Raw genomic sequence first — 15,018 nt, forward strand, 5'->3', positions numbered from 1 at the left:
GTCCGATTGGCCCAGCTGTTCAACTTTTTCAGTGTGCTCCCGCACACCAAAAGTAGACATGATTTTGAAAAGATCATCTTAACTCATTGACTGCCAGATGATGTGCAAAAAGACGTGCACATTCCACCATGACGACCCTGATCCACTGCTGAAAAGGACGCTTTGATCATCTCCTCTTTCAGCTACAACTGCTTCATGTCATAAAGAGGGTACAGCAAGTGCTGAAGAATGAATGACTTTCTGTTTCTTTGTGTTGTCATATTTATTATTATTTAACTTCATGTTAATTCTGGGTTGAGTGAACACTGTCGTTTGTGGCTGCCACTGCTCACCCGCAGGAAAAAAATATCCTGTGAGTGTAAAGTGTCCTTGAGAGTTTTGAGACGCTCTTATAAATGAAATGTATTATTATTATTATTATTATAAAAATGTGTCCACTCCAGTGCCAGGGTTTTGTCATTGTCACGCGAATTCCAGGACTCACAGAATATTGAGTTTTTGAACTACATAAACATTCAATACATTGTTAGAAACCTTAGACTCTCTTCTTTCATCATAAAAAAAAATTAAATCTTAAATCCTAAATTATATGGGTCTGGAGTTATCTGAGCTTGAAATGAGGGCAGATGTCCAAAATACAATGCGATTTTTTTGTTCTTTTGACTTCAAGATGGCGCCGCGAGAGTGGCTGCCTTTCCAGCAGCTCCTGTATTTTGTTTTTCTACTTCTTTCTTTCCCTTTCTCTTCCTTTTATAACTTTGCTGATGTGAAATGTAAATGTCTCCACTGCAAGACTAATAAAGGTAAATCCAATTCAATCAATACATTGGATTATATGTGACTGTAAAGTGACCTTGAGAGTTTTGAAAGACGCTTATAAATAAAATATATTATTTTATTATTATTATTATTATATAGCGCTTTAACAATAGCAGAAGCTAGAACTAATCGCTAACACGGAAAAGGGGGAAATGCTACCCATTTCTGGAAAGGAAAAAAAAACATTGCCAGAGGCCATGGCCAGTGCTTTATCGGCACCTAAAAAATATATATTAAAAAATAAAAACCCGAACAAATTCAAGAATGGCGCTCTACGTCATCTTTTCAAATCCCGAATACATTTGTGAATGGCGGTGAATGAGTTAAACACCACAAAGAACATTGAAATAAGTCCAGAGAGGATCTGTAATAAATAAAAGTATTTATTATTTATGTATTGACGAGAAAGGCTGCAGCGCAGTCGCTCACTCAAAACAGAGCAAATATTTACATTTATCAACATCCTATTTACACACATTTAAACGACTCAAATAAAAAAAAATAATCGACACGGATGTACATCAACAATGTACGTAATTCAATATAATTCGCTATTTTCCACCTGAGAGTCCAAGAAAAGTCAATAACTGCATTTCTGTCGGTTCTAAAAAAAAATCACAAACTGTCTCCAGTCCGACGGACGAGTGGTTAGCATGTGCACCTCAACAGTACTGAGGTTCAAGGTTCGATTCCGGCTCTCACGCGTGGCCTTAGCCTCGATCAATGGCTCGTGTAAGGTCACGTGCACGTTTGGCATGAAACATCTTGTTTGGGATTCACCAAACAGTACATGTCAATTATTATTTTTTTTAAAAAGAGAGATTTTGGTCCACTTAAAGCGATAACTTTGATCATAAAGTGCAAAAGATGCATTGACTTAAAGCACAGGTGTCAAAGTCAAGGCCCGCGGGCCAAATCCGGCCCACCACATAATTTTTTTCGGCCCGCGAAAGCAAATCAAACCTGCCATGATATTATTAAATAATGAATTGGAATCATCTCCAATCATTAATGCGCTTAATTAAAAAAACTATTTGGGCATATCCGGGTTTATTATTTTAAAAAAATAGCGTTGCTAATTAAAAACATTAGAATCTGATGCACAATCGAACCGCTTTACAACACACATCATTTACAATGTTATCACCAGTGGCTGACCGTCAAGGCCTGCAAAAGCCTTCTCTGCTGGCCTAAAAATATCTGAATCACAGATTAATGTGAATGATATTTTGTCCATGAATCCATTAATTCCAAATTGTCTTTTAGCTTCCCTTGTAGGGTCGAAAATCGACCTGGACGCCTTCACAATCAGTTCTGCAGGCCCCGGAGCATAAAATAAGTGCCGATGAAACTTGCTTAAATCAATCACAGTTCGAGTTGGCAACCCAAAAGGGCAAACCACGATTGGCTAGTCACTAGCCAATCACTAGATAGTCACAGTTTGCAAACTATGAATGAACGGCTAGTCACTAGCCCATCATAGTTTGCGAAAACAGCTCCGATCACAAGCCGCTAGTGACAATAGCATAATGGCCATAGCTAGCACACGGTATCTGTAGCGAGCTGCATAGGCAAATATATTTTTGTGTTGATTAATCGCGGTTTTGTCAACTGAAAATGGCTAAAATGGAGGAGAAAAAAATGAATTTGGTTGGAGATTTAGCGTTTGTCATTTTCAAGATGGACTTTTCAAGAAAAAAATGGACATCATTAAGAACGGTGGGTCAGTTATTTCCTGGCTAATGGTAGCCTCTAGTGGACTTGTAGTTAAATCACACCACACTTTTTACAATCTGGATTGATTCAGACATAGCACTACTGAAGGCCTAGCGATGAAATCCACGGCCCGCTACTGCTTTTCACATTTCAAAGTTGACACCGTGTATTTTAGAAGGCGAACTTTAAGACAACGAGTGGATTTTTCAGTCAAAATAGTTAAAAAGGCCTCGGTTGCGACGAACCGTTGGGACGCTAGCTGCCACCGCGACCTTGCTTAGGAACAAAATGTACAGTGCGAGAATTCCACTCCGTTGCTTAGCAACTCAAACATGAATTTCCTTGAGATCATCGTTGCTTGGGATATGGTTTTGCGATCACGTTTGAATAACACGTGAGGTGAAGCTAGCTTTCTTTGAAGGTCGTATTGTCCGTCTCTTCATCCGGGCTCACAACCTGTTTCTGATAAGACAAAAAAATAAATAAAATACGACGAATTAGAATACGTCTGTGTAAGCTCTCAGTCGTACAGGAGTGGTGCATCGATGAAAAGGTTTCTTCAGCCGTCATCTGTATTTCTTTGAAGGTGTCGGACGTTTCGCTTCTTATCCAAGAGGCTTCGTCAGCAAACTAAAGTCTTACTGGTAGTATCGGCCCTATATACAGTAAAGTCTCGTTATATCGATATTGGTTATATCGATAGTACCGCTTATTATGAAACTATTTCTATGAACGCAAGGAGAAAATTACATGCGCGCAGGGTTGGATATATCGATAGTCCTGGTTATATCGATATCTTTTCCGGACACTGCTATGATAAGTCCCTGCTCTACTGTGGAGCCGCAGGGAGTAGTCCTCTGCTCCCCCCAACCAATCATATATATATATATATATATATATATATATATATATATATATATATGCTGCTATGATAGGTCCCTGCTCTCAGGTTGGGGGGAGCAGAGGACTACTCCCTGCGGCTCCACAGTAGAGCAGGGACTTATCATAGCAGTGTCCGGCACCGCCATAGGGCCGATACTACCAGTAAGACTTTAGTTCGCTGAAGAAGCATCTTGGATAAGAAGCGAAACGTCCGACACCTTTAAAGAAGTACAGATGACGGCTGAAGAAACCTTTTCATCGATGGACGAATTAGAATAAAAAGTCCAATGATGCACGATGGATTTACTTTTGGGTAGGAATAGCCGTCAGAGTCGTGGTTCCTACAAATGTGGACTTGGTCCTCGGTGGTTTTTTGATAAACGGGGTTGTCAAAATGGATCGTGTTGGTGCTCTTTAGCTTGTAATTCTTCCATAGCAGCACCCCGGCGAAAGCCAGAATACAAACGATCGCTACGAAAAGATAACCTGAGTCAAGATTGGTCCAATGTCGCCGTGTTTGGGTGAGATTGGAGATTCACTCACCTAACGGGAGGACGATGTGCAAAGCACTCAGGCCGCTGGAAGAGGTCGTAGGTCGCGCCGGAGCAAAGTGGTGGCGATTGTCTGAAGAGGAGAAATAAAAAGCACATTGCGTAATCAGAAAAATTAGGCATCTATTTTCAACCACTGATCCAGATCGTGTAGGTTTGGATTTACATTCACGGAGTTAACCTTGGCGAAATGCGGGTAAAGGTACAGTGATACCTTGGTTTACGAACCCCTTGGCTGACGAACTTTTCGGTTTACGAACGTTAAATTTATGAAAATTTAGCCTTGGCATACAAACTATTTTACGGGTTTCACACGGAGCGCCACAATGAACGATGCGTCGTTCGCGAACGAGCCCGTTCTCCTAACAAGAAAACGGCAGCTGACTTCTTTTTGTCCTCTATTCCCCACCCCCAGTCTTCAGTTAAAGCCACGTGATTGGTCAAGAACGCAGCAGTGTGGGGGGGTTTAAACATTAAAGACACAGGCAGACGATAGAGAGAGAGTGAGAAAATGGATAGAAAACAGTGAAAATTGGACTTGTTTCAACATTGATAGTTCAAAGGATGAGTGTAGACTGCAAGGTTAAAATATCCCATCAATCAGGCTCCACAAATAACCCGCACAAGCCATCTGTACACTTGATGCAAAAAGCTATCAACCCAGCTAAACAGAACACAATTGATGAGGAACAAGGTAGAATTATGGCAGAGAAAGCACCTACAAGAGATCATTCCTCAAGATGGTGAAAGAAGATGGCTACTACGTTCCTCATCAAGCGTTAATGCTGATGAAACCGGCCACTGCAAGCCATCAACAACCATCACAAAGGTCCATAAAACCACTTTATTATACAGTACAGTTTATTTATTTAATTATAATACCATAGCACATTTATTTTACATAAAATAAGGTATATTTTGTGTAGTTTTAAGGCTTAGAAAAGTAGAAAATTATGTTTTATGGGGACCTGGGAACAGATTGTTCTCATTTTAATGGTTTCCTATGGGAAATACATTTTTGGGATACACACTTCACCTTAAACACTCTGTCTGGGTAACCAATTAAGTTGGTAAGACAAGGTATCACTGTATTTGGTATTCAACGTCAGTAAAAAAGTCTAAAAGCCTCGGTGAACTCCTCGTGATGTACGATGAGGACAGTTTTGGAAAGTGCCAAAACATTTACTATCACAACATGATTGCTAACCGATTGCAGAGTGGGAAATCTGCGGGTAAATGGATTCACATTGAGCGGCAAAGTGAAAACTGTCAACCCAATCCGATCCGATGATGGCCATTACCTCGAGACGTGACTGGAATTTGTGTGCTGGTCTGGTAGGCTTTCGGTGTCGCTGGCATAGTGTTCCCGAATTCCCGCGCGGTGGTCCTGACCGGGGATCTCGTGGTAGGAATCCGAGGAGGGACGGCAGCTGCGGGTGTTGACGCCACTGATTGAAGATAACCAACAAGAGGACGAGTCCACGATTGAGCGCAATCCCATCATTTTCCCGCCACGGACGTACCTGCGACGCATCTCCTCATGTCGCTTGCTAGCGTCATGTTATCGGGACAGACGCAGGTATATTTCGGGGGATGTCTGCCCACTTGCGGTGCGCCGAGACACATGAATTCGCAGCCGCTACGATGCAACCGACACCAGTCAATTCCTGCAAAATTCATGGCCGCTGATATTATAATGACGACATTGTTTGCAACAACGATGCGACTAATGGATAAAAACAAACCGATCGACCCGCCACGGCAAAAGTAACATATTTTACGGTGTATAAGGCGCACCCAAAAGCCATTGTTTTTCTTCAAAAGATGACACTGCGCTTTATACGCCGCTGCGCCTTAAATATTGAGTCACAACAGGCCTCACGACTGTCACCAGCCACCAAATCCATCCCCTAATATATGGAAAGAGTTTGAAAATACACCAATTGTTGGGGGTGCGCATTATACACCGGAAAACACAATGTCTGCCTTATTCACCTCACCGGAAAATGGAAAAGGTGGTTGGGGGTGCGCCTTATACCCCTGTGTGCCTTATACACCGGAAAATATGGTATTTATATATTTGGACTACTTCATCCATTGAAGGTACCCCTTATATATGGAAAAAGTTTGAAAATACAGCAATCTTTGGGGGTGTGCCTTATACTCCCATGCGCCTTATACACAGGAAAATACAGTATTTATATATTATATTTGGAAAACTTCATTCATTGAAGGTGCGCCTCATAGTCCGGTGCGCATTATACATGGAAAAGGTTTGAAAATACACCAATTGTTGGGGGTGCGCCTTATAACCCTGTGTGCCTTATACACCGGAAAATATGGTATTTATATATTATATTTGGAAAACTTCATTCATTGAAGGTGCGCCTTTTATATGGAAAAAGTTTGAAAATACAGCAATCTTTGGGGGTGCGCCTTATACTCCCGTGCGCCTTATACACAGGAAAATATGGTATTTATACATTATATTTGGAAAACTTCATTCATTTAAGGTGCGCCTCATAGTCCGGTGCGCATTATACATGGAAAAGGTTTGAAAATACATCAATCGTTTGGGGTGCGCCTTATACTCCAGTGCGTATTATACACCGGGTAATACTGTATTTATGTAGATATGGAAAACTTCATTCATTCAAGGTGCGCCTTATATTCTAGTGTGCCTTATATATGTAAAAACTTTGAAAATACATCAATCGTTTGGGGTGCGCCTTATACTCCCGTACGCCTTAGACACGGAAAACTGCAGTAATCACATACCGGCGGGCTGTTTGAGGTTGTGGTACAGAATAATGTCTTCCGGGGACGAAAGATGCTCAGCCACTGGAACAATGTCTTGTCCAGTCACTCTATTAGCACTAAAGATGGCATTATTGCCCACGTCCGTCCAGAAGACTTTTTCCTGAAGACGAGACGACATTTAGGACAACACGAGCCGCAAAAGGGCGTGTACGGATCGGACTCACCTCAAAGACGGCGAGTCCCAACGGGTGGCTGAGCTTGCGTTCGTCCCTAATGAGGGTGCGTCGACCCCCACCCTGCACGTCGATACTGGAGAGGGTGTGTAACTTGGAGTCCACCCAGTAGAGACGCCGGTTCAACAAGTCTGGAGGTAAAAGGGTGACAGTTTCATGCTGTTATATGCTTAGTTGGGTGAACACAAGGCCCACAATAGACGCACGGAAAACCCAGGGTCAATTTGAGGTGAACAGAGACAGAGTGTTAAACTGTCATCTTCGGGTAGAAGATCTGGCCTTGGACTAATTTAGGACTTGGTAAACCTCTTCACAGGAAGAGCTCATTAGCCAGGTTACAAATCAATCAGTTCATGGAATGACAACCCATTCAAATGTCTACGTTATGTGGGTTTATGGATGTTGGTGCATATGGGACCTCGGTAATAATAATAATAATAATAATAATAATAATAATAATAATAATAATAATAATAATAATAATAATAAAAATAAATAAATAATAATAATAATAATAATACTAATTCTACTACTATTAATACTACTACTATACTACTACTACTACTACTACTACTACTACTAATAATAATAATAATAATAATAATAATAATAGTAATGATAATGATAATGACAAAGATAATAATAATAATAATAATAATAATGAGCCGGCTGTACCGAGCGTCACTCCGTTAGGCCACACGATGTCGTCCGTCACCAGAGCGAAGCGGTCACCTCCATTCAGGCCGCCTTTTTCGATTTTAGCGGGATTCCCCCAGTCGGTCCAGTAAACGAAGCTGTTCGGATAAATTACATGTGGGCGTGTTTGAAATAATAATAATAATAAATAAATAATAATAATATATTTCTATACAATAATACACTATACAATATCGAACACAATATATAATAATACATTTCTAAGCGCCTTTCAAAACTCTCAAGGTCACTTTACAGTCACAGGATATGTTTTTGTGTGGGTGAGCAGCGGCAGCCACACGCGCTAGCGTTCACTCAACCCGCAATACCTCAAATAGAGAGATAGTTAGGCGTCTTACTTGTTGTACGGGTCCACCACGATGGCTCTGGGTTTGGATAATCCTCGGGAAAAAAGCGTTTTACGACGTTGGCCGTCGCCGGTAACCACGGAGACGGTTTGGCGAACGCTATCGGTCCAGTAAAGGTTGCCATGGATCCAGTCAAAGGCGACGCCCTCGGGCGCGTCCACGTCATTCGGAACCACCACCGCGTGGCGAGTCGCGTCCATCGCTGAATCCATTTGCGTTCTGGGAAAGAAAAGACCCCAAAAAAAGGTTTGACGTGGGAAAAATGAACGGGAAGACAAACAATCAAAATGGCCGTCACCTGTAGATCTTCTTTTGGGAGATATCCGACCAGTAGATGTCTTCCGTGGCTACGTTCACATCCAGAGCCACCACGTTCTTCAGACCAGGAAGAACCTGGACGTACTCACTTTTGTCCAAGGTCATTTTGCGGACTTCGTGGCGATTGGTGAAAAAAAGGTAAGCGATTGTACCTGCGGGTTTAAACATTCTATGATCAGAGGTAATAATAATAATAATAATAATAATAATAATAATAATAATAATAATAATAATAATAATAATAATCCATTTCATTTCTAAGCGCCTTTCAAAACTCAAGGTCACTCTACAGTCACTGAATCGTTTTTTTCTGCGGGTGAGAAGCGGCAGCCACATGCGCCAGCGTTCACTCAACCCGGAAGTAACTCAAATAGATAGAAAGCTACCCAGCTAGCGAACAGATAGCTAATAGATAGCCATCTAGACAGTTAGCTAACAAGCTAAATAGCCATATAGCTAATAAATAATACATTCGCTAATAGCCAATAGATAGCAAATAGATAGCGACCTAGACAGTTAGCTAACAAGCTAAATAGCCATATAATAATAATAATACATTTAATAGCTAATAAATAGCCGGCTACATAGCTCGCTAGCTAGACAGATAGCCAATAGATAGCCAGCTAGACAGTTAGCTAACTAGCTAGATAGCCATATAGCTAATAAATAATGCGGGGAGATTGTTTTTTTTTTTTACCAATGGCCTTGCAGGCTTTAGTTGAAGGGTCAACTTGGTAACCTTGTTGACACTCGCATTTGTAACTGCCCATCTGGTTAACGCAGATTTGGCTGCAGGCGTCCGGTTCGGCACACTCGTCGATATCTTTCGGGGAAAAAAAAAATGAAAAACGAAGATCGCATGACGTTTTGGTTGTTTGTCGAAGCGGCGGCCATTTTCTTTTTTACCTTCACATTGATTTTTGCGGGCCAGGCGATACCCGACGGGGCAGAGGCACTCGAAGCCGATTGGAAGGTTGTTGCAGATGTGAGAGCAGCCGCCGTTGTTGACCAGACATTCGTTGAGGCCTGGAGACACACGTTATTTGCTCTTTTTTCGCAATAAACACGTGAAAAAATAAATACATAAAAAAATGGACTTGTACATTGTAAATAGCACAGCCACCTTATGTAAAGTAAATACAGGTAACATCTGACTTACGACCAGCTCGACTTATGACCACCCGTACAGCAATCGACCATGTGATGGCACCAGAGGGCGGAGTTTGCGAGTCATTTAGCCTCTATTCAACATTTTGAATGTATTTCGACTTACGACCGTTTGGTTGGAACGGAACTTGGTCGTAAGTCGGATGACACTTGAATATATGCTTTGATAGTGCGTATTTTATACTTTGCACTATGTACAGTCTTCTGACGTTTTTTGTACAATACAATACAATACAATACAATACAATGCAATACAACGCAATACAGGTAACATCTGACTTACGACCAGCTCGACTTATGACCACCCGTACTTACAACCATGACCTCCAGACCCTGTTTTTTTTTTTTTTTTAATTCTACGCCTGGCACCGCAACGCGCTAGCAGGCCGGCCAGCAACGCGTACGACAATTCTGGCCAGTCAGCCAGCATCTCACTCTCGCACAGCAATCGACCGGGTGATGGCACCAGAGGGGGGGAGTTTGCGAGTCATTTAGCGTCTATTCAACATTTTGAATGTATTTCGACATACAACCAATTTCACTTATGAGCGTTTGGTCGGAACGGAACTCGGTCGTAAGTCGGATGTTACCTGTATAGTTCATCGATAGCTAGCTGGCTTTATGATTCTAATTCCGACAATTTAGGAACGACGATCTCGGGTACTCACCGCATTCCCTCAGAGGCTCATCCGACCAATCCCGGCAGTCGCGCTCCTTGTCGCAGACCTTCTCCACGCTGATACACTCGCCGCTGCGACACTTGAATCGAGTGGCGTCGTCACACTCGGTGGCTACAAATCGCAACGTCGGCAAACGGGAAATTCACGCGTCATCCGAAGCGGCTGCAAAAGGGGGCTACCGGTCGTCGCTTCCTACCGTTGACGCATCCCCGTTCGTCACTCATGTCCTCGCAATCATAGCGATCGTTGCATTGGTGGCTTCCGTGAATGCAAGCGCCGTCGTCACATTGGAATTCATCGGGACGGCAGGTGGGACGGACTGCGGGGGGACGTCACGGGACAAACCTCGGATCGATTGTTCCGGTTTGGAAGCCCTTCGAAGAGCATTTGAAAGCAAAACCGTCGCACATACCGCAGTCGGCTTCGTCGGATCCATCCAGGCAATCGGCTCCCCCGTCACATCGCCAGTTCCCGTGAATGCACTCGCCGCTGCCGCAATGGAATTCCAGGGAAGAGCAGCGGTGAGGCCGGGAAGAGGTCGGCGCCGCCGTCCCGCAGTTCTGGGGCCACTCGTCCGAGCCGTCGGCGCAGTCGGCGTCCCCGTCGCAGGCCCAAAGACGCGGGAGGCAAACACTGTTATTGCACTGAAAAGAAGCGCTGCTGCAGGTGACGGGCGGGCAAGAAGCCTCGTCGCTGCCGTCGTCGCAGTCGGCTTCCTCGTCGCAGACGAAGGAGGTGGACACGCATTGGTTGTTGGCGCAGCGGAATTCGCCGGCGGTGCAGTTTTTGCGTTCTGGGGAGTGAAGAAGTGAAATACAGTGATACCTCGGTTTACGAACCCCATTCCATCAAGCCATCAATGACCATCACAAATGTAAATAAAATGACTTTATTATACAGTGCAGTGCATTTCTTTCATTACAATACAATAGCACATTTATTATACATAAAATAAGGTATATTTTGTGTAGTTTTAAGGCTTAGAAAATTAGAGAATTGTGTTTTATGGGGACCTGGGAACGGATTATTCTCATTTTAATGGTTTCCTATGGGAAATTAATTTTTGGGATACACACTTTTCGCCTTACACACTCTGTGTGGGAACCAATTAAGTTCGTAAGCCAAGGTATCACTGTAACAACGATAAGACACAGAAATAGTTGGCCAATCAAGAGGATTGTGATTGTGATTGTGATTCTTACCACAGCGCTCTTCATCAGCTCCATTCTCACAGTCAGCTTTGCCGTCACAGCGCCAAGCGGTCGGGATGCACTGGTGCAAACGGTCGGCGCAGCTGAAGTCAGTTGGTCGACATGTTTTAGCCACTGGAACACACACAAAAACAACAACAACAATGCAGTGGAGATTTTTAGAAATACTCCCCAAAAATACCTCCCTCGTCACTCATACTTACAGCAAGTGTTATGAAGCTCATCGGTGCCATCTCCGCAGTCGTCCGTGCCATCGCACACCCACCTGACCGTGATGCATCTCCCATTATCGCACGGGAACTGCTGCCCTCCGCATGTTGTCGCCGCGCCCGCTGCAAACGGACAAGATTCAAATGACGATCTAATTCATCCAAGACATAGCTGTCAACCGGCCGTATTTTGCCGTATTCTGCACGTGTTCGCTATAACTCCGTGTCAATAAAGTTTGTATGGGAGACGCAAACATTTTTATATAAAAATTTGAGGTATTTTCGATCCCGTTTTCGTCATTAAATATTCGCAGTCACGTTAATGCTAACAAATATCGCTATTCGTCAAAAGCAAAGTCGTCCAGCGAGAAAACAAGTCCGTGCGAAAAATTTTGAGAAGAAAAAAAAGTTCCGAGAAGACACGTTTCCGGTCAAGTGGAATTTTATTTTGAAACGAGTTAAAATAAACATTTTGCAGTGTTTTTTTTCGACGTAATATAATTCATATTTTTATTTAAATATTATACATTGTAAGAACACAAATTCCAATTATTTTTTGGGCTGTGGACAAATTTAATTTTTTTGCTGTGGACAAATTTAATTTGTATAATAATTATAATAATAATAATAGTAATCTTCTTTTCCTTTCGGCTTTTCCCTTCAGGGTTCGCCACAGCGAATCAATGTCCTCCATCTATCCCGGTTTTGTGCATCCTCTTCTCTCACAATAATAATAATAATAATAATAATAATAATAATAATAATAATAATAATAATAATAATAATATATTTCATTTATCAGCGCCTTTCAAAACTCTCAAGTTCACTTTACAGTCACAGGATCAGCTTTTTTGTGGGAATAACTCAAATAGATCAAGTTACCTAGCTAGCTCGCTAGTTAGACAGCTAATAGATCACAAATAGCTAACTAGCTAGGTAGCAAGCAACGGTGACCCTTATATTCCCAGAAAATACAGTACATATATATTTTTTTCAAGGTTTCAGGTGAAAGTGAAGAGGGTGACACGGCGCTGGACTGACAAGGCTGCCAAGTTTGAACAAGTTTTACAAGTCACGACCCCCCCCCCCCCCCCGAAAACCAACGTCCTGGGTAGGAACAGGTCTGACAACGTATGGCCAAAACTGAAACTGTTTTTGGATTGGTGGCCGGGCCGAAGGAATTCCATTCATATGCACGCTTTTAAGGCTTGAAAAAAGGCATGGGAGGGGATTAAATGGGAAGAACCGGTCTTCATGTTGGACGGGAATCCTTCAGCGGATCAAAAACATCCCATAATGAATTTCAAGGGTTCAACAAAAAGCCAAGTGGCGTCCGATTCCAATTTATAAACGACCAATCGTCCTCACCGGCTCGCAGAAGACGATTAACTGGAGGATCTTCTGCGTCTTCAATGGCAACAAATGAAAAAGTAGACCGCAAAAAAAAAACTGTGAGGAGGGGGCGGGGGGGGAACTGTTGAAAGATGATTGACAACTGGGAATATTTTCATCATGTGGCATTAAAAGAGTGAGAAAATTTTGACCTACATTCTGGGAAAGCCCTTGAGCCACCCCGCCCCCCTCCCGAGGAAGTAGTAGTGCGTAACAGCCTCTATTGTAGCGCCTTATAATGCGGTGGGCCTGAAATTGGAAAAACCTTTATATATTTATATATAAGATTTGGAAAACCTTTTTTTCAGAATCAGAATCAGAATCATCTTTATTGCCAAGTATGTAGAACACACAAGGAATTTGTTTCCGGTCGAACACGCTGCACTAGTATCATCATCAAAAAATTGCAAAGTGGCACTATACAGTTCAATTTGGGCTACTGTTTTCATTCATTGGGGGTGCGCTGTCAAGTCCGGTGCATCTTATATATGGAAAAGGTTTGAAAATACACCATTCATTGGGGGGGGTGCACCTTATACACAGGAAAATACGGTATTTATTTCTATATTATAGTTGGAAAACATTTTGAATTCATTGGGGGTGAACCATATAGTATACCTTATATATGGAAAAAGTTAGAAAATACACCATTCATTGGGGGGTGCGCCTTACACACCGGAAAATACGGTAACCTCCATCCAAAGACATTAGATGCCCATATGATACATATTTTAAAATATTCAGAGTGATGACATAGTGTACACATTTGTCGGAAAATATAAACAACAAATCGCAATGAATTTGAACTTACTTGTGAGAACTTGGAAGTAGATGAGAAAGGTCAAGAGCAGACAAGGCGGCTTCATGGCTTTGCTGCACACACTGGAGGACGCGCCAAAAGATTCCTTTTTTTGGACACACTTTAGTTAGAATTAGCAACAAGTTAAAAAAAAAAACCAGGAGATGATACGCGCGTGACGCTACAGACGAAAAAAGAGAGATGGCCTGCAATGTTTGACAACCGGAGACTCATTTCAATGGAGTGGGTGGGACCAACGGGGGTCTGGAAGGGGGGTACAGAGGGGGTCCCGCGGTTAAGAAGGCGGGATTTGAAGTGGGGTGATTTGGGAGACGCAGCAGACTCAACAATCCGGAGGCGGAGCTACGCTTAGAGATGATGATGATTATTATTTTTACTATAAGTAACTTTAACCCCTTTGCAGAAGGCTCACGTGCGCACGTGGCACATGGAAATATTGGAGGGGCTTTTTTTTCATACACACCCCCAACAAGGTTCAAAGTTGAACTTTGAACCTTGTGCAATGCAACCTTGACATCGGTGCAAAGGGACGTTGGGGTGGGGGGGCAGTGGTTTTTACTACCGTTAAAAAGATTCGAAACAAATGCCACTTGCTCATATTCTGTGCTTGTTGACCTTTGAAATGTATAGCAAACAAAGACCCCCTTCGCACCCCCAGGATGTAATCAAAACAATAACAGCTAGCTACCTAGCTGGCTATCTATTAGCTATCTCGCTAGCTATGTAGCTGGCTATTTATTAGCTACATGGCTATCTAACTAGTTAGCTAACTGTCTAGCTGGGTATCGACTAGCTATCTGTTAGCTAGCTAACTAGCTTTCTATCTATTTGACTCCGTCCCGAGTCTTCCAAACAACCGCCGAACTTAATGATAATAATAATAATACATTTCATTTATCAGCGCTTTTCAAAACCCCCGAGGTCACTTTACAGTTAGCTATTTGAGTTACTTCCGGGTTGAGTGATTATTAGCTCACTCTTAGCTAGCCAGCTTTCTATCTATTTGAGTTACTTCCGGGTTGAGTGATTATTAGCTCACTCTTGCTAGCTAGCTTTCTATCTGAGATACTTCCGGGTTCAGTGATTATTAGCCAACTCTTAGCTAGCTAGCTTTCTATCTATTTGAGATACTTCCGGGTTGAGTGATTATTAGCTAACTCTTAACTAGCTAGCTAGCTTTCTATCTGAGTTACTTC

At 42.4% G+C, this 15,018-nt stretch overlaps 1 protein-coding gene across 2 annotated transcripts; it reads right to left on the bottom strand.

The window, feature by feature from the left end:
• Nucleotides 1–1,184: 1,184 nt before the first annotated feature.
• Nucleotides 1,185–14,023, bottom strand: ldlra (low density lipoprotein receptor a). Of its 2 annotated transcripts, none has more exons than XM_089019646.1 (18): nt 13,814–14,023; nt 11,605–11,733; nt 11,393–11,515; nt 10,603–10,983; nt 10,387–10,509; nt 10,179–10,301; nt 9,250–9,369; nt 9,041–9,166; nt 8,324–8,495; nt 8,017–8,244; nt 7,637–7,755; nt 6,953–7,092; nt 6,747–6,888; nt 5,492–5,635; nt 5,270–5,398; nt 3,961–4,041; nt 3,725–3,888; nt 1,185–2,997 (listed from the first exon to the last, which is right to left on the bottom strand). In XM_089019646.1, the coding sequence occupies exons 1-18, from the start codon at nt 13,866–13,868 to the stop codon at nt 2,941–2,943; spliced, it is 2,556 nt and encodes an 851-aa protein (XP_088875772.1). In that variant the 5' UTR covers nt 13,869–14,023; the 3' UTR covers nt 1,185–2,940. The 2 variants fall into 2 exon arrangements, with proteins under 2 accessions (XP_088875772.1, XP_088875771.1); XM_089019645.1 differs by having other exon boundaries at nt 5,270–5,416; nt 13,814–14,022.
• Between the last annotated feature and the right edge of the window lie 995 nt (nt 14,024–15,018).

The sequence above is a fragment of the Hippocampus bargibanti genome, linkage group LG17 (assembly GCF_051943395.1).
Source record: "Hippocampus bargibanti isolate YZ-2025 linkage group LG17, ASM5194339v1, whole genome shotgun sequence".
Taxonomy (NCBI): domain Eukaryota; kingdom Metazoa; phylum Chordata; class Actinopteri; order Syngnathiformes; family Syngnathidae; genus Hippocampus; species Hippocampus bargibanti.